This window comes from Entelurus aequoreus, linkage group LG21 (genome assembly GCF_033978785.1).
Source record: "Entelurus aequoreus isolate RoL-2023_Sb linkage group LG21, RoL_Eaeq_v1.1, whole genome shotgun sequence".
NCBI lineage: Eukaryota > Metazoa > Chordata > Actinopteri > Syngnathiformes > Syngnathidae > Entelurus > Entelurus aequoreus.
In genome coordinates, this window is record NC_084751.1 from 25284736 (window position 1) to 25309591 (window position 24856).

Consider the following 24856-nt stretch of genomic DNA (forward strand, 5'->3'; position numbering starts at 1 on the left):
TAAAAAGTGAAATGTAACCTGAAATTACAACTGAGGTCAGTTCCTCCGATTGTGATGCAAACTGAGATCTGCCCTAAAGGAATAATTGCGTTTCAAATCTGTCAATCATGGCTGTCTCACACTGAGGCATGGCCATCCAACGTAAGCCTTTCAAACACTGCTTTAGTAACATGACGTAGAAATATCACAGATTACATTATCAAACATCTTTGACAATCAAACCATGATTGTCACAATCCACATTATGTGTTATTAATGCGTGAAACTGGTATCTAATCTAAAGGAAGTGTAGCTCCTCCTCTGAATGCAAGTGCTCCTACAGCAGGAATACAAATTCGCATATGAATGATTATATCTATCTGGGGCGGTATGGCTCGGTTGGTAGAGCGGCCGTGCCAGCAACTTCAGGGTTGCAGGTTCGATCCCTGCTTCTGCCATCCTATTCACTGCCTTTATGTCCTTGGGCAAGACACTTTACCCACCTGCTTACAGTGTCACCCACACTGGTTTAAAAATGTAACTTAGATATTAGGTTTCACAATGTAAAGCGCTTTGAGTCACTTGAGAAAAGCGCTATATAAATGTAATTCACTTCACTTTACATCTGCGATTCTCGTGATTAATTTTGATTTAACAAACAAACTGTGTATAATCGCGATTAAACATTTTAATCGTTTGACAGCCTTAATTTTAATTCTAATATTATATAGCACATCAAACACCAACATCATGATGTCTTTGGAGGTGGGAGGGAATCCACACAGTCATGGGGAGAACATGCAAACTCCAGTACCCAGGACCTTCTTATTGTGAGGCACACGTACGAACCACTGTTCCACCGTGCTGCCCCACCAACAACATAAATAACCAAAACATTAAGAAAAAGTATACAGGTATACAGTCGTGATCAAAAGTTTACATGCACTTGTAAAGAACATAATGTCATGGCTGTCTTGAGTTTCCAATCATTTCTAAAACTCTGGGATTAAAGGCCTCACATTTTCTCCTCCAAACATATTGCTGGGTATTGTGGCCAAACAGCTAAATTTTTGTTTCATCTGACATCACATGGACAAAGTTAAGACCTTCTGGAGGAAAGTTCTGTGGTCAGATGAAACAAAAATTGAGCTGTTTGGCCACAATACCCAGCAATATGTTTGGAGGAGAAAAGGTGAGGTCTTTAATCCCAGTAACACCAGGCCTACCGTCAAGCATGGTGGTGGTAGTATTATGCTCTGGGCCTGTTTTGCTGCCAATGGAACTGGTGCTTCACAGAGAGTAAATGGGACAACGAAAAAGAAGTATTACCTCAAAATTCTTCAGGACAACCTAAAATCATCAGCCCGGAGGTTGGGTCTTGGGCGCAGTTGGGTGCTCCAACAGGACAATGACCCCAAACACACGTCAAAAGTGGTAAAGGAATGGCTAAATCAGGCTAGAATTAAGGTTTTAGAATGGCCTTCCCAAAGTCCTGACTTAAACGTGTGGACAATGCTGAAGAAACAAGTCCATGTCAGAAAACCAACAAATTTAGCTGAACTGCACCAGTTTTGTCAAGAGGAGTGGTCAAAAATTCAACCAGTAGCTTGTGGATGGCTACCAAAAGCGCCTTATTGCAGTGAAACTTGCCAAGGGACATGTAACCAAATATTAACATTGCTGTATGTATACTTTTGACCCAGCAGATTTGGTCACATTTTCAGTAGACCCATAATAAATTCATGAATGTTTTTTGTGACCAACAAGTGTGTGCTCCAATCACTTTATCACAAAAAAAAAAGAGTTGTAGAAATTATAGGAAACTTAAGACAGCCATGACATTATGTTCTTTACAAGTGTATGTAAACTTTTGACCATGACTGTTTACAGGTGAAACTCAAATAATTAGAATATTGTGCAAATATTAATTCATTTCAGCAATTCAACTTCAAATGTAAGAACTAATTTGATATAAACTCATAACATGCAAAGCGAGGTATGTCAAGCCCTCATTTGTTATAATTTGGACAATCATGGTTTACCATTTATTTAAAAAAAAAAAAAAATGTCTGTAATTTTCAATTTGAGATTTTCATAAACTAAAACATAATCATCAAAATGATATCTAAAGAAGGTTTGAAGTATCTCGAGTTGCATGTTGTGAGCCCATTTCATATATTAGTTTCACCTTGTAGATGTACAGTAGTTGCTGTAATAATGATATTCCAACTTTTTGAGTTTCACCTGCAATTATTTAATGATTATAAATACAAAAATTCTATTTAAAAAAATCCATTATATAAAAGCAACACAAACAATTGTAAGTAGGTCGAGTCAATAATTACTTTTTATAGATCAGGCTTGTCAAACTCATTGAGGGCCACACGGCCCTTATGGCTGCCCCTCAATGCATGTAACCGTGAATAATATACAAATATAAACGTGTTTTTGGATATGATTACACAATTGCCTGTTCATTTTTGATATTTTTAATTGATGGATAATTAACTTTGAAAAGTCAAGGTGAAAAGCCTATACTTAGGGGTTTTGATAACAAAACAAATTGAACATCTTGTTCCATGATTAGGTAAAATATGCTGTCAAATCCAGTAAACTTTTAGTACAAATACATGTAGCTTTATTAAGCACTTTAATTCCCAGTCTTTCACACTATGCCAGATTATGATAATAATGTTGCGGCTCAAGCAATTATGGGCGGGGCTTTTCAAATGAAGTCCACAGTAAATAAGAGGGATGAGAATCATGAGATCACACTCACGGTCGGCACCTGGTCCATCGGTGGGGAAGATGGGGTTTCCTCCATCATCTGTTGTATAATCTTGACCACAAAGAACAAGAGTGTTTGACAGGAAGTACCAAACGTTACATAGCGCTTTTGAGAGAAACACTTACACTGTCGATGGCGGCACACAAAGCCTCTCTTCTGCAGGCAGTCGTTGTCGTTCCAACGTCCGTCAGGGTACATCTCCACGCAGTTCTCCTCGGCTGCTTCCCCCGGATGAAACGCTGTGTTGGGCTCACCGGGAGCCCAGTTGAGGAAGCCCAGAGACGTGTGGTCAGTCCAGCCCCAACCAACTACAAGCACACGAAAAGGTAGGCGGACATTTTGAAGACCTGAATGGTGGTTTAGTCTCTTTGCTCACAGTTGCGATCCCTGCTGAGGCCGATCCAGAGGTTGTGATGTTTGGTGTGGTTTAGGTTCCTGATGAACTCCACCTCCGCCCTGCTGTGGAAGGACGCCATCTCGGCCTTGGCTAACTCGCAGTAATGTCGCGAGTCAGGCCAGGAGAAGCCCTGCTGCTCGTTGTACACCAAGTAACAGAAGCGACCATAGGGAATCCAGAAGGGGAAACACTTGCCATCCCCTGGAGCAGGAGTTGCAGGTGGTTTCTCTGGAAGAGGAGAGGATTTTACAATTTTGGTTTAACACAATAATGATAATAATCAAGAAGGTTTCGATACCGGAGGAGATTTTGCAGATGTAAGGTTTGCTTTGGTCACACTTGGTGTCGTTCCAGGTGCCGTGAAAAAAGGGTGATCCGCGTATGCTCACACAACCTTCATCCTTCAGATTGCCGGGTTCTCCGGGCCCCCAATGAGTGAAGAATACCGGCCAGCCGTCAGTCCATGCAAAGGAACCGTCATCCTAGAAGACCAGGTTGCATGAAGGTACCCAATCAAAAACATCTGCGCTAACACCGAACTAGCACCTGGAGCCTCAGTCCGATCCAGGCGTCCGCTCTGCCCTGAAGGACCACCCCGGCGACAAAGGCCTGGTCGTAGCTCATGTCGATGCTGGCCAGGTTGCCACCCTGCTGCCGGCAGGCGGCCTGGGCCGCATCCCAGCTCGCGGGCTCTTCCACCAGCTTGTAGCAGTTCAGGAACCAGGATATGTAGCCAGCTGGGCAGGGGCTGCTCGTCGGAGGAGGGGGGGCTATGCTGCTTGCTGAGGTGGAAACAGAAGAAGAGTTAGAAGAGAAGGCCATGGCGTAAAAACGGGGCCAAAATACTTGTGCGGAAAAACCGCACTCTGTTTGCGCATGGCACGTGTGGCCTTTCTGTGCGCGGCATCTTTTTACACACACACAAATTGATTAACGTGGACCCCGACTTAAACAAGTTGAAAAATGTATTCGGGTGTTACCATTTAGTGGTCAATTGTACGGAATATGTACTGTACTGTGCAATCTACTAATAAGTTTCAATCAATCAAAAACAACACACACACGCACACACATATTCTTGTATTTGTTACCTTCTTGAGACCTCTGAAAAAAGCCTGCCTCTTCAGGACCCCCTTTCTAGATATATAAAGATTTGCATTCACAACATTATTAATATAGACATATTAGGCAAATATAAAAAAGCTTGTTGTGAAAAATTGGTTGGAATTTCACAAGAAAGAGGTCACAATTTCACAAGAAAAACTTAGAATTTTGGCAGTATTATAATAAGTCTTAATTTTACTCAACGCAAGTCAAAATTTTACGAGAAAAACCGAACATTTATGCAATATTATGATAAAAGTTGCAATTTTACAAGAAAAGCTTAATATTTTGACAATTTTATGAAAAGAGTCGTAATTTTACTCGACAAAAGTCACAATTTTTTAAGAAAACGTTAACATTTTGGCAATATTATAATAATACTTTTGTCATAATTTTTACTTGGTAAAATTATGAAAAAGTCATAATTTTAATCAAAAAATGTCACTATTTTACAAGAACAACGAAAAATTTGCAATATTGTTATAAAAGTCAGAATTTTATGACAAATGTCACCATTTTGCATTAAAAAGTAATAATTTTACATAAAAAAGTAATAATTTTATGAGATAATATTGCAATATTACAGAAACAGAAAGAATGTGAGAAATTGTTCCCAATTTTATAAGAAAAGAGTTGACACATTGTGAGAAAAACACTGCTTTTATCCATCCATTTTCTACCGCTTATTCCCTTCGGGGTCGCGGGGGTGCCGGAGCCTATCTCAGCTACAATCGGGCGGAAGGCGGGGTACACCCTGGACAAGTCGCCACCTCATCGCAGGGCCAACACAGATAGACAGACAACATTCACACTCACATTCACACACTAGGGCCAATTTAGTGTTGCCAATCAACCTATCACCAGGTGCATGTCTTTGGAGGTGGGAGGAAGCCGGAGTACCCGGAGGGAACCCACGCAGTCACGGGGAGAACATGCAAACTCCACACAGAAAGATCCAGAGGCCGGGATTGAACTCACGACTACTCAGGACCTTCGTATTGTGAGGCAGACGCACTAACCCCTCTTCCACCGTGCTGCCCACACTGCTTTTAGTTATTCTTTTTTTTTTTTTTTTTGTAATTGGTTTTTAATCTTCATTATTTACATCAAGTTATTACAGTACCGTTCAAAAGTTTGGGGTCACATTGAAATGTCCTTATTTTTGAAGGAAAAGCACTGTACTTTTCAATGAAGATAACTTTAAACTGGTCTTAACTTTAAAGAAATACTCTATACATTGCTAATGTGGTAAATTACTATTCTAGCTGCAAATGTCTGGTTTTTGGTGCAATATCTACATATGTGTATAGAGGCCCATTTCCAGAAACTATCACTCCAGTGTTTTAATGGTACAATGTGTTTGCTCATTGGCTCAGAAGGCTAATTGATGATTAGAAAACCCTTGTGCAATCATGTTCACACATCTGAAAACAGTTTAGCTCATTACAGAAGCTACAAAACTGACCTTCCTTTGAGCAGATTGAGTTTCTGGAGCATCACATTTGTGGGGTCAATTAAACGCTCAAAATGGCCAGAAAAAGAGAACTTTCATCTGAAACTCGACAGTCTATTCTTGTTCTTAGAAATGAAGGCTATTCCACAAAATTGTTTGGGTGACCCCAAACTTTTGAACGGTAGTGTACATATTTATTTTATTTTTTTAATACATTTTAGCCAAAGGGGGTGCATTTCAATTTCTTACACACACATGTTATTACATATGTTGGCCAGAGGGGGAGCACTTCAAATTTGTAAACACACTTGTTATTTCATATGTTGACCAGAGGGGGAGCACTTTTAAAACAGACACACAGTCAATTTGAAAAATCCCTCCTTTTTGGGACCACCCTCATTTTGACAGATTTCACCACCAGGGGTGAAAATTAGACATTCTCTACTAGATGCAATGGTTTTCCGTATTGGGACCATGATTTATGTCCTAACTTGTTCACCGATCCTCATATGGAAGGTACTTTTCTTTGTTGGTGTCTCAAGAAGGGTAGAAATACAAGAACACACACCCACATTCTTGTATTTTCACTTTCTTGAGAACTCCGGGGGGAAAAAAAGCTTACCTCTTTAGGACCACCCTTTCTAGATATATAAAGATTTGTATATACAACATTAATAATATATACATACTATGCAAATATAAATAAAGATCAGCTTTTAATTAAATGTTTTATTTTTTTGAATTTTTTGTTTGTGATTGGTTTTTAATCTTCATTATTTACTTTGTTATTACAGTATGTTTCTATATAAAAAAAAAAAAGTTTAATTACGTCAGCACCGGAAGTCGTACAATCAGCTGTTCACCTGCCGTTTTTTTGGGGGGATGAATAGGGAAGTGCTTCCTTCGCTGCCGTCTTGTTTTATCATATTGTGCTGCCTTTGCGTCTGTCAATGTTTACTTTGGTATGCACATTAAATCAACAAAAAATCCTGACTTTGGAGCAATGTTCACGGACTCTGGTATTTGGCTCTCTATTAGATGCAATGGTTTTCCGTATTGGGACCATGATTTCGGTCCTAACTTGTTCACCGGTCCTCATACGAAAGGTACTTTTCCTTGTTGACGTCTCAAGAAGGGTAGAAATACAAGAACACACACACGCACGCACACACACATGCACACTTGCGACATGTTTCTCTGCTTCTCTACACGTGCGGCATTCCACCCTTTTGGCACCTAGGTGCGGGCATTGAACGCTGTTACCATTGAACTGTGTCCCTTCTGAATAACAGAAGTCTTTATAGTCTAAAGCAGTAATTCTCCAATGGTGATATGTGTACCACTAGTCCAGGGGTCAGCAACCCGCGGCTCGAGCGCCGCCCTAGTGGCTCCCTGGACCTATTTCAGAGATGTGTGAAAATGGAAAAAGACTAAGAAAATATATTTATTTTGTTTTAATATGGTTTCTGCAGGAAGACAAACATAACACAAACCTTCCTAATTGTTAGAAATCCCCCTGTTTATAATTAAAAATGCTTCACTGATGAGAGTATTTGGCGAGCGCCGTTTTGTCCTACTAATTTCAGCGATTTAACTCACCGTAGTTTGTTTACATGTACAACTTTCTCCGATGCTGCCACAGAAAGACGTGTTTTATGCCCTTCTTCTTTGTCTCATTTTGTCCACCAAATGTTTTATACTGTACGTGAATGCACAAAGGTGAACTTTGCTGATGTTATTGACTTGTTGGAGTGCTAATCAGGCATGTTTGGTCAATGCATGACAGCAAGCTAATTGGTGCTAACATGCTAAATAGGCTAGCTGTATGTACATATTGCATCATTATGCCTCATCCGTACGTATATTTGAGTTCATTTAATTTCCTTAACTCATGTCCTCTGTGTATTTAATTTATATTTGCATGTCTCATTAGACATTATCTGTATGTAATATTGGCTGCATTTCTGTGTTTGTTTGCCATGTTGTTCCAGACCACAGCAAACGTTACCCAGCTTGCAAAGATTGTAATAAATCCATTAGAAGAAGACAGCCTGCCGTTTCCTTAAACTTGGACACACACATCTATACAATTGGCCATTCTGAGCCAGTAATTTCCAGAAGTTATCTCACCCTCTGAGAAGCCTCCGTTTTACTAATGATTTCCAATGTTGCAAAAATGTGTAGAATAAAAATTAAATATAACATTTCCGTCAACGAAAATTTGCGTCAGCCTTTGATAGTAGGCTAATGTAACTAATATAGACACTTACATCATGTTTTGTCTTCATTATAACACGTTTAAATTTTTGCGGCTCCAGACAGATTTTAATTTTTTTATTTTTGGTCCAATATATTGTTATTTTAACATTTTGGGTTGTCGACCCCTGCACTAAGCAGTGTATAAAGACAGCGTGGCCAACCTGGTTTCAGGCGATCTCCTCCATGATTGGTCAAAATGCAGTCACGTGACTACAGGGCGCCATGACTACTACTAACTTTGAGATAATGCGATGTGTTTCCCGCGCTTCCTCGTTGGTTTTTCGACATGTACAAATGACCTGTCGTGCAGCATGGGGCTGCTCCACCTGCGAGACTTGTGGGAAGATTTTACATCGCTTTCCCCACAACCCAGAAATAAGACAAATATGGGAAGTAAAGGTTCGCCATCAACACTGAAGAGCCAGCGACTACAGCGTCTTTTGTGCGAGGTAAACACACGACACAAAGTCTGCGTTTTGTTGAAGAGAGAACGCACAGAAGCGAATACAAACAATAACAGAATAGATTGATACATTTAAGAGATGGTTTGAAAAAGACAGACTATCTTTGAATCTCAGTGAAATTAAAATAATGCAATGCAAGGCGTGATGAACCCATTAAAACTAGGGTTGGTCATGTATGCAGTACTCCCGCCACCCCACAGGGGGCAACAACAAGGCGTATGCGTCACAGTGAAGCAGCGGGATGAGTAGAAGAAGACTTCTCATTAAGTTATGGGGAAAAAAATCTCTAAATAAATTTCAAAAATCGAACTTTTAACAACAGTTGTTGTTAAAAGTGTTCTACCCCGAGCAAGTGCTCGAGTCATTGTTTTCTGGTGGACCTTTTAAGTGACGGACACATTGAGCCAGACAAGCAGCAACAATGGTAGACATCCCAGCATGTAAGTTTCATCACCAAACTTGGTCAAACATTTCTAAGTAGATATAATTTGTGCATAAACTTATTTAGTTTGTTTTGTATTTAAATTGTTGACTTAGTTATGCCATTTATATTTGTGGTCGTGTTGTTGTTTTTTTTAGAGTAACGATCAAACCTCGTTTAATACACGTAGTGCTAATTTTGACCAGTAGAGGGCGACAACAATAGTGATAACTCACATTCAATGTTTGGTGTGTGAATGTGTCATTTCTATATGTGTAAACATTTGTAGTTTATTGTGTGATCATATTACCACTAAACATATTTTATTTATGTAAAATACGCAATGGACAGTAAACTCTTATGTTTATTTATATGTTCAGTCTTACACATCTAAGTGAAGGAAAATTAATCAAAAGAAGGAACATAAATTCTCAAAAACTGGAGCTTTTTTCTTCTTCCTTCGTACTGTTAACTAGCTGCACACGCTGGAAACGAGTAGCGAGGGCCCAATAAATAATTTATTGACAGTGCAGTGTGTTTACTTTGCAATTAAGTAAACACAGTCTCAAATTAATATAACCTGCAGAGAAACTTTCTGACGAAACATCCACATTTCGATGTTCGGCCCTTGGGCTCTTAAAACTGTGTCCTTTTTCATTATGTAGTTGAATAGCCCTGGAGTAAATGAAACCACATTTTGGGTGTAATAATAGATGATAGTGGATAAATAAAGTCTAGGTCTACAAAAGTAAAAGCACAGGCGTAGCACAATGATTACAAATATATTGATGGCAGATACCACACAACAGTCATCATTTCTCCTTGATTGTTGGTCCAAAGCTAATGAAGATATTGACAAAAGGACTGTGATAAGTTATTTTTTGAGTCGTTCAGTGTATTTTTTTTTAACGTTTATTGCACCATCGGGGGCAATGTTTGGGTGCCTGCTGGTCATTGGGATTTGAGCCGAGGATGTCAATTGGCTTGTGCAGCCCTTTGAGACACTTTTGATTAAGGGCTATATAAATAAACATTGATTGATTGAACACCGCATGAATGTAGCAGCAGAGTGCGTCAAATACGGCCGCAAAATTTAAATATGACGAAATAAAAACATGTTTTATTGTAAGTTTGTGAGCAGGAGTATGTTTAGAACTATATTAAGTTAAAGTACCAATGATTGTCACACACACGCTATATAGACATTAGGGTTGTCCCAATACCGATATTTTGGTACCGGTGCCAAAATGTAGTTCAATACTTTTCGATACTTTTTATAATAAAGACGACCACAACAAAATTTCACCATTGGCTTTATTTTAACAGAAAATCTTATGATACGTTAAACATAGGTTGTTTATTGAAATCAAATAATATTTTTGTCATTAAATAACACAGTGAACATACTACTCAACTTCTCTTTTAGTAGTAAGTAAGCAAACAAAGGCTCCTAATTAACATTTTGTCATTTCCCAATCTATTATGTTGTCAATATTATGATGGATTATTTATCTACTCGTTCATGTACAAACCCCGTTTCCATATGAGTTTGGGAAATTGTGTTAGATGTAAATATAAACGGAATACAATGATTTGCAAATCCTTTTAAACCCATATTCAATTAAATGCACTACAAAGACAAGATATTTGATGTTCAAACTCATAAACTTTTTTTTTTTTTGCAAATAATAATTAACTTAGAATTTCATGGCTGCAACACGTGCCAAAGTAGTTGGGAAAGGGCATGTTCACCACTGTGTTACATGGCCTTTCCTTTTAACAACACTCAGTAAACGTTTGGGAACTGAGGAGACACATTTTTTAAGCTTCTCAGGTGGAATTCTTTCCCATTTCCAATAAACATGATATCTACGGCTTTTCACACACACAAGTGAATGCAATGCATACTTGTCAACAGCCATACAGGTCACATTGAGGGTGGCTGTATAAACAACTTTAACACTGTTACAAATATGCACCACACTGTGAACCCACACCAAATAAGAATGACAAACACATTTCGGGAGAACATCCGCACCGTAACACAACATAAACACAACAGAACAAATTACCCAGAACCCCTTGCAGCACTAACTGTTCCGGACGCTACAATATACACCCCCGCTACCCCCTACCTGCACCAAGGAGAGCACCTGGCTGGTTTTTGTTCAAGTTTTGTCCATCAAAAGTGACACAAAACTTAACCAGACTCACCTTGCTCTGGTTTCACCAAGGAATATTTGGTTTCCAGTCTTTCTAGAAGCTGCATTTACTTTTTTGTAACTGTAAAAAGTCGTGCTTTTCTCTCTTTTCTCCATGGCTCCGCTAGTGCTGCACAGGCCGAGGCCGTACTTACCTGATTTGCAATGTTTCTTGTTGGTGGTTGTGCCCGTCTGCGTCGCCGTTTGATTGACTTTCGATTGACATGAATAAACAGCCCGCCTCTTACTACTTTCTCCAAACAGTGCCTTCCAACTGATAAGTGCCAGAATACCCGTACAAAACACGCATTTCAAAACGAGAGGCTGACTGTTAGCAATGCGGGGCAACGTCTCAATTTGCGGGACGTGTGAAATTGGATTGGTTGCATTGGTATGATCGACAAACTGAGATAGTTGGATCCTTCCGCAGGTTCACATACGGTACTTTTGTCACAAATTAGTCGAGTTTGATGTCTTTTTGGCGCCGCGCGCCTGAGCAGACCAGGCAAAGTTTAGCTTTTTATTGAGTTGGAAAAAGTTGCAAATGAGATCTTTGTTTTGATGACTTTAACGAAAGGCTGTATTTCTTTTACAAGTACCTTTTATTAACTTGGAAATATTGACGCCGATGCATGTGACGTTACTGACACCTAGTGACCAGTCAGTATACATTACTACATATCATCTGTTTATTTTGTCGCCAACGGGCAACATTTACTGAATCTGATTCCATTATGAAAATCCTTAGTCAAAGAAAGCTCTAATAATTACGAGTAAAGCTTTTGTATATCTCTGGCTCTTAGCCTGACATCTTTTGGTTAAAGCGGGTGTCAGCAACCCGTGGCTCTAGAGCAGGGGTCACCAACCTTTTTGAAACCAAGGGCTACTTCTTGGGTACTGATTACTGCGAAGGGCTACCAGTTAGATACACACTTAAATAAATTGCCAGAAGTAGCCAATTTGCTCAATTTACCTTTAACTCTGTTATTATTAATAATTAATTATATTTATCTTTGTGGAAACACTGATCATCTTAATGATTTCTCACAATAAATATACAATAGAAACAGATAAATATCAATATGCAACACTTTATTTTTATATTTTCTCTAAGTGCACATTTTTCAAATTGAACATTTTCAAATGATCACTTCTAAGACAGTCTTGTGAAATCACAATATCCCATTTTAACTAGCTAGCCACTAACATTTTTTTAACAAATCATGAATTACTTTGCACCATGTTTGTACAAATAATAACTCATGTAAAATACAAAAGTAAACTCTCAAATTTTTAAATCATGTCACACTTTGAACTGGACACCAAATCTGTTATCTGTTTCTTTGTCAGTTAGTGGGAAGCCTGGCATTGCATGCTGTTAACTAGTGTGTTGTACTCTGGTGTGTAACTTGACACTGCAACTCTGAGTGAGTCTTGCAGATGTGCATCAGTGAGGCGTGTTCTGTGTTTGTTCTTGATGAAGTTCATGTCAGAAAAGGCTGATTCACAAAGATAAGATTTTTCCTCATTGTTTGCGGAACCTTCTTAATCTTTTGGACATATTTTCACAGCAATCTGGCCTTAAGCTTAATTATGATAAATGTAGAATGTTAAGGATCGGAAATCTAAAGGGAACGTCCTTTCGAATGGAATGCAAAGTGCCTGTTTTGTGGACAGATGGACCAGTTAACATACTTGGTGTTGTTGTCCCAGAAAATCTGGAAGATCTAGGCTCAGTAAATTATGATAATCGACTAAGAAAGCTGGACAAAATTATGCAATTATGGAAAGGGAAATCCCTAACCTTGTATGGTAAAATGTCTATTGCCAACTCGTTAGTTATTCCTCAATTTATTTATTTGTTTTTGTCATTACCAGCTCCATCACAAAACTTTTTTTAAGATTTATGAGCGGAGGGTCTTCGATTTTGTCTGGAACGGCAAACCAGAAAAGATTAAAAGAAAGGTTTTGTACAAAGAGTATGAATATGGGGGCCGGAACTTCTCAACCTTGAAGCTATGTGTCTGTCTTTAAAAGCATCAATTGTTCCAAAGATGTATTTAAACATTGAGTGGTACACAAATGTCCTGTTGGACAAAAAACATGTACTGTATCAAAAGAAATTGTATCCTTTTTTACAAGTGATCCCCTCCCAGAGAGTCTGCTGGGAAACATGGCGGGGTTCATAAAGGAAACAATCCACTCATAGTGGTGTTTTCAATTTTATGTGCCAGAAAAAAGAGACGATATTTTGCAGCAGTTAATATGGATGAACTCTAATATTGTAATAGATGGAAAGCCTTTCTTTTGGAAAAATGTGTTTGAAAGAGGAATCATTTTTGTCAATGATATTATCAATGAGAATGGTAAAATTATGAAGTATGATGAATTTAGAGCTATGTATGGTGATGCTTGCTCAAGCTTTTCATTTTATCAACTAACTGGAGTAATTGGGAAAAGATGGAAACAAATAATTAATTATGGAACTACTAAATTATTAGTTTGTAAACCTCTAATAAGAAATTCTAGTTGGCAAAAAGGAACTAAAATAAATAGAAAAATATATAATTTTTATTTAATAAAGAAATATTTGAAGGCTGCCTCATACAACACAAATGGAAAATGGGAGGACTTTTTTGACTGCCCGTTGCCATGGGATGCCATATTCAAACTAATCTATAAAACCACTATCGATGTGCAAAATCGTTATTTTCAAATTAAAATTATTTATAACTTCTTACCCACAGGGAAAATGTTAAAATTATGGAATATGACAGAGTCAGATGATTGCTGATTTTGTTGTCAGGAGCCTGAATCCACCCTGCATTTGTTTTGGTATTGTCATATTGTGTCTTTGTTTTGGGTGGAAGTTGAAAAAATGTGTTTAAGGATTGGTTTGTTTATGAAGCTTAATGTGGTTTCTGTTATTTTAGGAGAGTTCATTGACAATCATGATTTAGTCAATTTAATTATAGTACTCGGTAAAATGTTTATTTTTAAGGCCAAAAACAGATATTCACTTAGTATTACTTTCTTTAAAACATTTATTCAGTATTTTCTAACTTTAGAAAGTTACATGGTTGAAAACGATAATGATGCCAAAAAACATTAAAAAAAAGATGAGAAGTGCTCAAAGCCTTATTTTGAAAGTATAATTATGTTTATAGATTATATGATATCTGTTGTTGTGTTCCCTAATTTGAGTGACCTGAACATAATCTGGACTGTACATAAATGCTTATTTTGAAAATGTAATTTTGTTTATAAATTATATGCAATCCGTTGTGTTCCCTAATTTTTTTCTGTGTACATGAATGAAGGTGTGTGTTGCTGAGTCCGACTTGGACATTATCTGGACTGGGCCTGGTTTAAAAAACCCTTTAAACAAATCTAATTTCATTGACAACCTGGTCTGTTGAAGATAAGGCCCTTTTTAAAAAAATAAAGTAAGATAAATAAATAAAAAACATTTTCTTGGATAAGAAAGAAAGTAAAACAATATAAAAATAATTACATAAAACATAGTAATTAATGAAAATGTTAGTGGACCAGCAGCCTATACAATCATGTGTGCTTCAGGGACTGTGTCCCTTGCAGATGTGTTGTCTATGTTGTGGGAACCAGAATATTGGTAGCAGAAAGAAATAACCCCTTTTGTGTGAGTGGGTGTGGATGAGTGTGCATTGGGGGGGGGGGGGGGGGGGGGTTGTTTGGGTTGATGCACTGATTGAAAGTGTATCTTGTGTTTTTTCTATGTAGATTTAATTAAAAAAAAAAAAAAAAAAAGTTTTATTTTTTTTAATTTTTATTTTATTTTATTTTTTTTTAGAACAGGCCCGCGGGCGACTCATCTGGTCCTTACGGGCGACCTGGTGCCCGCGGGCACCGCGTTGGTGACCCCTGCTCTAGAGCCACATGCGTCTCTTTAGCGCCGTCCTAGTGACTCCCTGGACCTCTTTCAGAGATGTGTGAAAATGGAAAAATATAAAGAAAAATATATATTTTTTGTTTTAATATATTTTAAACATGACACAAACCTTTCTAATTGTTGGAAATCCCACTGTTAATGCTATACATGCTTCACTGATGAGAGTATTTGGCAAGCACCGTTTTGTCCTACTAATTTGTGCGATCCTTGAACTCATCGTAGTTTGTTTACATGTACAACTTTCTCAGATGCTGCCACAGAAAGACGTGTTTTATGCCACTCCTTCTTTGTCTCATTTTGTTCACCAAATGTTTTATGCTGTGCGTGAATGCACAAAGGTGAGCTTTGTTAATTTTATTGATTTGCTGGAGTGCTTATCAGGCATATTTGGTCAATCCATGACTGCAAGCTAATCGATGCTAACATGCTATTTAGGCTAGCTGTACGTACATATTGCATCATTATGCATCTGTAGGTATATTTGAGCTAATTTAATTTCCTTTAGTTATGTCCTCTGTGTATTTATATTTGCATGTCTCATGACACATTATCTGTATGTAATATTGGCTGCATTTCTCATAGTTGTTTGTGTGCCATGTTGTTCCAGACCACAACAAACATTACTCAGCTTGCAAAGATTGTAATAAATCCATTAGAAGAAGACAGCCTGTCGTTTCCTTAAACTTGGACACACACATCTATACCTTAGGCCATTCTGAGCCAGTAATTTCCAGAAGTTATCTCATCCTGTGAGAACCCTACATTTTACTAATGATTTACAATGTTGCAAAAATGTGTAGAATAAAAATTTAAATACAACATTTCTGTCAACGAATATTTGCGTCAGCCTTTGATAGTAAGCTAATATAGACACTTACATCATGTGTCGCCTTCATTAAAACACTTATATAAGGCTTTTAATTTTTTGCGGCTCCAGACAGATTTTATTTTTTTATTTTTGGTCCAATATGGCTCTTTTAACATTTTTAGGTTGCCGACCCCTGGGTTAAAGTATTACTCACATTTCTTCCTGAAGCAGATGAAGCTGTGCTCCTTATGACAGGCGTCGTCGTTCCACTTGCCACTAACGAGGGTGCTGTGCGTCATAGCCACGCAGTGTTCCTGGTGGAAGAAGCAAGATTACGCGAGTGAGAAGCGTCATAGCGACTAAACGAGTGACAGTCTAAGGGCCTGATTTAAGACGGTCAAGGTTTGTGTGTGCTAAAACACGTGCAAACCTGATGGTACACGCAAAGCTGATCTACTAAACATGTGCTAAGTGGATTACGTCTGTTAAGTGAGCAGAATAAGGCGTGCAATCCATTTTGTGTATGTCTTTATTAATATGCCGAATATATGCTGATTATACAGCATGCGCAATGTGATTTATCAACATTGACTCTATGCTGTGAGCACTATTTAGCGTATTATTTAGGACGTCCGAAAAGTAAGTTTAAACTGGCACGCACACAGCGATGAGAAAGGATGGGTGCTCGCGCTGCAAAGAGAGATGATTGACAGAGAATCATCTGTTACGTGTGTGTGTCAACATATTTGGACTGTCAGAAATATTTTTTTTGACATATTGTCTATTCAGCAATTTGCTTTTATAATTTATAAGGACTGGATTAGACCACATTCAATTAATGCACGTCGGTGTCCTTTAGTTTTTTTTTAATGACGTTCATTGTTTTTCAGGCAACTTTATTACAAACCCCAAAACCAGTGAAGTTGGCACGTTGTGTTAATTGTAAATAAAAACAGAATACAATGATTTGCAAATCCTTTTCAACCTATATTCAATTGAATAGACTGCAAAGACAAGATACTTAAGGTTTGAACTGGAAAACTTTGTTAACTTACACATCTGTGAAGGCACCATTAATGCTGAAAGGTACATACAGGTTTTGGAGCAACATATGTTGCCATCCAAGCAACGTTATCATGGACGCCCCTGCTTATTTCACCAAGACAATGCCAAGCCACGTGTTACAACATTGTGGCTTCATAGTAAAAGAGTGCGCGTACTAGACTGGCCTGTCTGTAGTCCAGACCTGTCTCCCATTGAAAATGTGTGGCACATTATGAAGCCTAAAATACCACAACAGAGACCCCCGGACTGTTGAACAACTTAAGCTGTACATCAAGCAAGAATGGGAAAGAATTCCACATGAAAAGCTTCAAAAATTGGTCTCCTCAGTATCCAAACGTTTACTGAGTGTTGTTAAAAGGAAAGGCCATGTAACACAGTGGTAAAAATGCCTCTGTGCCAACTTTTTTGCAATGTGGTGCTGCCATTAAATTCTAAGTTAATGATTATTTGCAAAAAAAAATGTTGTTTCTCAGTTCGAACATTAAATATCTTGTCTTTGCAGTCTATTCAATTGAATATAACTTGAAAAGGGTTTGCAAATCATTGTATTCTGTTTTATTTACAAATTACACAATGTGCCAACTTCACTGGTTTTGGGGTTTGTATTAACATATCTCCTATATGAAAAAGATTATGCATTTTTGGCCTCTTGAGCACAGTGTGCAACCTCTCTCCCGTGCACTTTCAGCGGTAAAAAGAAAAAATGGATGCAGTGGACGACTGCTTCTAAAATGCCCATAAAAAGTGGTACATATCTCATCCTTGTTTAAAAAGATAGCATAACGCTTTAGGTAGAGCATGATAATATGAATGCGCAGTAAATGATCAAATGTCTCCGTGGTGATGCCTCGTATAGTACACGGAAAATACACATTTAAATAAGGCGGCCTGCGCCAGTTTTTAATAGCACGTGCAGTCTGAGGTGAGCGCACGCAACAATAGTACACACTAGTGTTGTCCGGATACCAATATTTTGGTACCGGTAAAAGTACCAAAATTATTTCGATACTTTTCTGTACTTTTCTAAATAAAGGGGACCAAAAAAATGTGCATTATTGGCTTTTTTTTAACAAAAAATCTTAAGGTACATTAAACATATGTTTCTTATTGCAAGTTTGTCCTTAAATAAAATAGTGAACGTACAAGACAACTTGTCTTTTATTAGTAAGTAAGCAAACTAAGGCTCCTAATTAGTCTGCTGACATATGCAGTAACATATTGTGTCATTTTCCATTCTATTATTTTGTCAAAATTATTAAGGACAAGTGGTAGAAAATGAATTATTAATCTACTTGTTCATTTACTGTTAATATCTGCTTACTTTCTATTTTAACATGTTTTATCTACACTTCTGTTAAAATGTAATAATCACTTATTCTTCTGTTGTTTGATACTTTACATTAGTTTTGGATGATACCACAAATTTGGGTATCAATCCGATACCAAGTAGTTACAGGCATACATTGGTCATATTCAAAGTCCTCATGTGTCCAGGGACATATTACCTGAGTTTTTAAACATAATATAGATTAAAAAAAAACGAAAGAAGATGTTGTGATGCCAAAAAATATCGACCTAATCATAGTAGTATCGACTAGATACGCTACTGTACTTGATATCATTACAGTGGATGTCAGGTGTAGATCCACCAATGGCGTTTGTTTACATTGTGACGCCGGTGATCTACGGTGTGTAGTGAAGCATGTTTAGCTATTCCTCGTCCTGCAGGGATGATACTTGTAAGAAACTCACTTTATTTGTCGCCATGGAGGTGAGGATTAGTGATTTAGAAGTAGCTAAAACACTGCCGACTGGGGCTGGACTTTAGCCGCTAGCTAGCTAGCCATGTCTTAAAGCACCTCTTTCTGAGGGCGTTTCAGTGTTATAACTTCACCTTTATCGTTAGTTTTTAAGCCAAAATGCGTCCGTTCTCCCTTTTCTGTCTACACACTGTGTCTGCTTGTAAGTACTCCGTGATTGTGTGGTATGTGAAACTTAGTAAATCAGGCCCTAAGTCTCACCGTCCCGCCTGCATTGTTGGGCTCTTTGTCGTTCCAGTTAGTGTAAAGGACTGGACTGACGCCGTCACTCCATGCGTACTGGTTTTCCACCAGTATATCAGACAAGCCGATCCATGTGGGAGGCTGCAGGTCTCTCAGGTAACTAGACACAAAGTCTAGACAGGAAGACTTTTTAAGAGCACAAATCATCTCATTTTCACTAATAATGTTTCCTCCACTGACCGTTTTCATATTGGTCATCAATAACGGCCAGTTGGCCTCCTTGGTCTTTGCACCAGCTCCTTGCATACGTCCAGTTGGCTTTTATGTCGTTCTTCTTTCCTTTGAGCAGGAAACATTTGTCCTTGAAACGTAGCCATCCTAAGTAGGAGGAAGGATTGTGAGCAGGATTTTATTTCATTTAAAATCAGTCCTCATGTTCATAAAAAAAAAAACCTTGCATTACCAGCGGGACAGTGTCCCTCCCAAGGCTGCGTGGGCGGAGGAGGAGTGTGTATGTCACCGGGGAACTTCTTGCACACATAACCCGCTGCGGCTCGACCGCAGTTTACGTCGTTCCATCCGCCTTGAACATGTTCGCAAACATCATCCTAGGGTCAATCTGCTGACTATCGGATAAGAGGAAGTACCCTACCTTGATGTCTGTTCATCTGAACACACTGTTCCTCCCCATTGGCGTTGTTGGGCTCACCGGGACTCCAGTGGGTGTACGAGACGGGGGAGTGGTCCTGCCACCTGCAGGGATAACTTTTAGACCCATCAGGGGAGACGTTTTTAATAAACAGGGATTACACACGTGTATTGTCCATCGATGAGCCCCCAAATCCTCAATCCGATCCATGCTGCGGAAACCTCACCTGTGCCCACCTGGAGGAGTGGAACACATTTTGAACATCTTCATCACAGGTGTCAAACTATTTGAAAATCAACGTACATCCTGTCTGCATGGTGAATTTCAGCAAATAAGAACCACAAATGCGCCTAAAAATGGACTTTGCGACTTAAGGGATTTCAACCTTTTCATTGCATTTTGCTCCTAAAATAAATCCAAATTTGATCATTCTAGAGTAAAATCTTCGCCCATCCGTTTAGCATGTTTCAAATAAACTTAAACCATAACCAAATGGACAAGTGATTGACGCACAAGTGTCACTGATCACTCTGTGTGTTCCAACCTCCTGTGCCATGCACAGATGGGAGCGGGCCTGTGGCACCACTAATCCTAACTCACACATTTAAAGTCTTCTAACACAGAAGAAACAAGATTTTAGTTGAAGTAACTGGTCAGTAAAAGACAACGTTTTTTTCACCACCTTACAATTTGACACAGACGACACTGCACATTAGTAACTACAAAGGTCGGAGATAATATTAAACAACATATCAATGATTGAAGTGACAAACTTGCCATCCAAACAATACCCTGTTTGTTGACAAGAACATACAGCCATGGAAGCACATGAAATGTAATTACTAAGCAGAGGTAACACAAACCAGTGAGAGATTCAAAAGAGCTGCCGTCGGATTCGACAAACTGCCGTCACTGACGTCACACGTCACTAATGTCACACGTCACAAGGCAACAAGCAACGTCTTTAAGGCCTACTGAAACCCACTACTACCGACCACACAGTCTGATAGTTTATATATTAATGATGAAATCTTAACATTGCAACACATGCCAATACGGCCGGGTTAACTTATAAAGTGCAATTTTAAATTTCCCGCTAAACTTCCGGTTGGAAACGTCGATGTATGATGACGTATACGCGTGACGTCACAACGGCAACGGAAGTATTCGTACCCAATGTGTCACCATACAAACTGCTCTGTTTTCATTGAACAATTCCACAGTATTCTGGACATCTGTGTTGGTGAATCTTTTGCAATTTGTTTAATGGACAATGGAGACTGCAAATAAGAAAGTTGTAGGTGCGATCGGTGTATTAGCAGCGGACTACAGCAACACAATCAGGAGGTTGTGTTGTGTTTGAGCTGGATACAAGACGCACTACCGTGAGTACAGCTTTGGCTTCCAAACATTTGATCGCTTGCCAGTACGTGCGTGTCGCTATGTGCATGTCACGTACGTAACTTTGGGGAAATATATGTTTCTTGCCGACTCTGATGGCGGCCGGGGTGTCGTCGAAATCTACAACGCCCGCCGTCGCCGCCGCTCCGTAGTTAGCTTCAATTGTTAAGCTTCGCCAAGCTGGAAATTATTAACCGTGTATTTACATGTTCATTGTTTAATAGTATTGTTGATCTTCTGTCTATCCTTCCAGTCAGGGTTTTTTAAAATTTTGTTTCTATCTGCATTTGAGCCTGATGCTATCACGTTAGCTCCGTAGCTAAGTTAGTTAGCTTCAATTGTTAAGCTTCACCAAGCTGGAAATTATTAACCGTGTATTTACATGTTCATGGTTTAATAGTATTGTTGATATTCTGTCTATCCTTCCAGTCAGGGTTTTTTTTAAATTTTGTTTCTATCTGCATTTGAGCCCGATGCTATCACGTTAGCTCCGTAGCTAAAGTGTGTCAACGATGTATTGTCGTGGAGATAAAAGTCACTGTGAATGTCCATTTCGCGTTCTCGACTCTCATTTTCAAGAGGATATAGTATCCGAGGTGGTTTAAAATACAAATCCGTGATCCACAATAGAAAAAGGAGAGTGTGTGGAATCCAATGAGACCTTGTACCTAAGTTACGGTCAGAGCGAAAAAAGATACACCCTGCACTGCCTCTCTAGTCCTTCACTCTCACGTTCCTCATCCACGAATCTTTCATCCTCGCTCAAATTAATGGGGTAATCGTCGCTTTCTCAGTCCGAATCTCTCTCGCTCCATTGTAAACAATGGGGAATTGTGAGGAATCCTTCTTCCTGTGACGTCACGCTACTTCCGGTACAGGCAAGGCTTTTTTTTTATCAGCGACCAAAAGTTGCGAACTTTATCGTCGTTGTTCTATACTAAATCCTTTCAGCAAAAATATGGCAATATCGCGAAATGATCAAGTATGACACATAGAATGCACCTGCTATCCCCGTTTAAATTTAAAAAAATCATTTCAATAGGCCTTTAAAGGCACAAACAAACGCACACACTGCTCTCATATGAAACTATTCTCAACTGTCTTATGCCAGAAGTTTTTTTTAAAGTAATGCTTTAATTACTAACCCTTGTAATTATTTACATTTATGATAGAGTAATTTGTTAGTAATTCAATTACTTTTTTGGTAAAGTAATGAGTAACTAGAATTAATGACTTTTTAAAAGTAATTTTCAGACCACAGCCTGTCACACAGCATCATGAAGCAGTTAGCAGGTTGGTGTTCCTGGCTAACATATTAGTGTGTATGTCCTATAATAATGTTTACCCACAATTTTTTAAAGGTCCATTATTTTCATCTTGCTGCTGACGTTCAAACATGTCCTCTTAAACCAGGGCACTTTATTTCACATTTAGTTCTTTTGTTAGCTGAAGAATTGAGCATACCTGAATGTTTTTTTTAAAGAAGATTGGAGATTATCTTTAACTTTTCTCATTTTATTTTCAAGGTTTTTTCTTTTTTTTTTTTTTTAATCTCAAAACACCTCTTAAAATGGGATCCTATTATGCAAAACCTACTTTTCCTACTTGTTTGTACCTGTTTTTGTGTCCTGAAAATCTAAAAACAAGGCATGGTGGAGATATTTAGTTACGTCAACGGATATTTCCATTTATGGGTTAGTTTATTGCCTTTAGTGTCCTCTACAACCTGTCATCGTGTCTGCTTTCTCACCATACAAACAGCGTGCCGGCCCAGTCACATAATATATGCGGCTTCTGCAGACACACGTAAGTGACTGCAAGACATACTTGGTCAACAGCCATACATGTCACACTGAGGGTGGACATATAAACAATTTAACATTGTTACAAATATGGGCCACACTGTGAACCCACACCAAACAAGAATGACAAACACATTTTGGGAGAACATCCGCACCGTAACACAACATAAACACAACAGAACAAATACCCAGAATCCCTTGTAGCCCTAACTTTTCCAGGCTAGAATATACACCCCCGCTACCACCCCTCCCCCCCCTCCAATATCCATAGAGTTAGGGCTGCAAAGGATTCTGGGTATTTGTTCTGTTGTGTTACGGTGTGGATGTTCTCCCGAAATGTGTTTGTCATTCTTGTTTGGTGTGGGTTCACAGTGTGGTGCATATTTGTAACAGGGATAAAGTTGTTTATACATCACCCTCAGTGTGACCTGTATGGCTGTTGACCAAGTATGTCTTGCAGTGACTGGGTCAGCACACCATCCCGGCACGCTCTCAACATTGCTGTACGGGTGAAAGTCGGGTGAATGGTTGCCCCGGGAGATTTACGGGAGGGGTACTGAGTTTCGGGAGTCTCTCTCTCTCTCCCGTTCGGGGCTAATTGTGCTACCGTAACTGTAAACTCCACAGCGAGCCCCCCCTCCCGTTGGTTTCAGACAGAGACGATTTTTGTTAGTTTGGGTCCAAAATACCCCTGCGTTAGTGAAAGCGACAGAAATGTTGCCATGGAGACGAGGGTTTCCTTACGTGCCTGGCTGCAGTCACACGGCGACACCTGTCCGTCATTAATAAAGTCCCTGATAACCGAGACCAATTCAAACCGTTATTTGTTTTTTTATTGATTAATATGCATTGCCTCACACGATGAACACTACATATATTTGTATATGACGCCGGATAACACTCCGGGAGCCGTCACTTTTTTGCGCTCGCGATCCCGGTACTTTCCGCCAACCGCCGTGTTGCTGTAGGGAGGAAAAGCGGAACGACACACATTGCGGAAATAACATTATTCTCCGTGCGTTGGCTAAATACAAATATATTCCACAACGCCAATCATGTCTTTTTCAAAGCCTGCAGTGAAGAGAAAGGTTAGTGATGAGCAAAGACAATTCCAGGAAAAGTGGGGGATGCAATATTTCTTTGTTAAGCACAGGGGCACCCCGACGTGTCTTATTTGCACAGAGAAAGTTGCGGTGCACAAGGAATACAATTTGAAACGTCATTATACAACTAGACATGCTGAGGAGTATGCAAAATACCAGGGAGATGAGAGAGTAAACCGGGTTGTAAATTTTAAAACCAGTCTACTGAGGCAACAAGATTTCTTCAAGAAAGCAAGCGAAAAGAGCGATGCAGCAGTCAAAGCTAGCTACATGGTGAGTGAGATGGTTGCTAGGGCGGGAAAGCCATTCAAAGAAGGTGAATTCATTAAAAAGTGCATGTTAGATTTTTTTTAAGAAATCTTTTCGTTCAGCCCAGCCTCACCCAGTTTCTGCATCCAGTGGCCCCCAGGTAAATTGAGTTTGAGACCCCTGACGTAAAATTAATGTGTCAGCTGCATATAAAAAAAATACTGATAGCAGTATCCTATTAGACTTAGACTTCCTTTATTGTCATTCAAATTTTAACTTTACAGTACAGATAAGAACAACATTTTGTTGCATTAGCTCATTGTAGTGCAGGATAAAAGAGCAATAAGATGCAGATATAAATAGGGATGATGTTTGATAAGAAATTATCGAGTTCGAGCCTATTATCGAATCCTCTTATCGAACCGATTCCTTATCGATTCTCTTATCGAGTCCAGATAGGTTGTTAAACACACAATATTTGGTTTAACAAAAGCTCACTTTTATTATATAAGAAAACAATTTAATCTAATAAATAAATAAATATTGACTGTTACCCCCCCAAAAAAATAAAATAAATAAATATTGACTGTTGTTACCCAAAGTATATTAAGTGGGATTTTTCAGAAAAACAAATATATACAGTAACACAAAAACAAGCTGTCTCTGTGATCACTATAGGTGTATAAATAATAATATAGTGTTAAATAAAATCAGTCCCTTGGGCACAAAACTGAAAATAATACAGCTCTCCAAAAAGTGCACTTCTGCTGCTATTTGACATA

General features: G+C 38.8%; 2 protein-coding genes across 2 annotated transcripts in view; one reads left to right on the top strand and one right to left on the bottom strand.

Annotated features, from left to right (window-relative positions):
- LOC133638611 (uncharacterized) overlaps positions 1-24856 on the bottom strand; it is a 79906-nt gene that overhangs the window by 1873 nt on the left and 53177 nt on the right. The window contains 11 exon segments of the mRNA XM_062031400.1: positions 2759-2818; positions 2893-3075; positions 3144-3392; positions 3463-3646; positions 3711-3946; positions 16017-16116; positions 18889-19043; positions 19111-19248; positions 19334-19453; positions 19523-19623; positions 19685-19755. Of these exon segments, the coding sequence (XP_061887384.1) occupies positions 2759-2818; positions 2893-3075; positions 3144-3392; positions 3463-3646; positions 3711-3946; positions 16017-16116; positions 18889-19043; positions 19111-19248; positions 19334-19453; positions 19523-19623; positions 19685-19755 (1597 nt within the window).
- The window catches only part of LOC133638549 (CMP-N-acetylneuraminate-beta-galactosamide-alpha-2,3-sialyltransferase 1-like), a 143222-nt gene continuing 126605 nt past the window's right edge, over positions 8240-24856 (top strand). The window contains exon 1 of the mRNA XM_062031267.1: positions 8240-8429. The gene's annotated coding sequence lies outside the window, so the exon portion shown is untranslated. The remainder of the gene's footprint in view (positions 8430-24856) is intronic.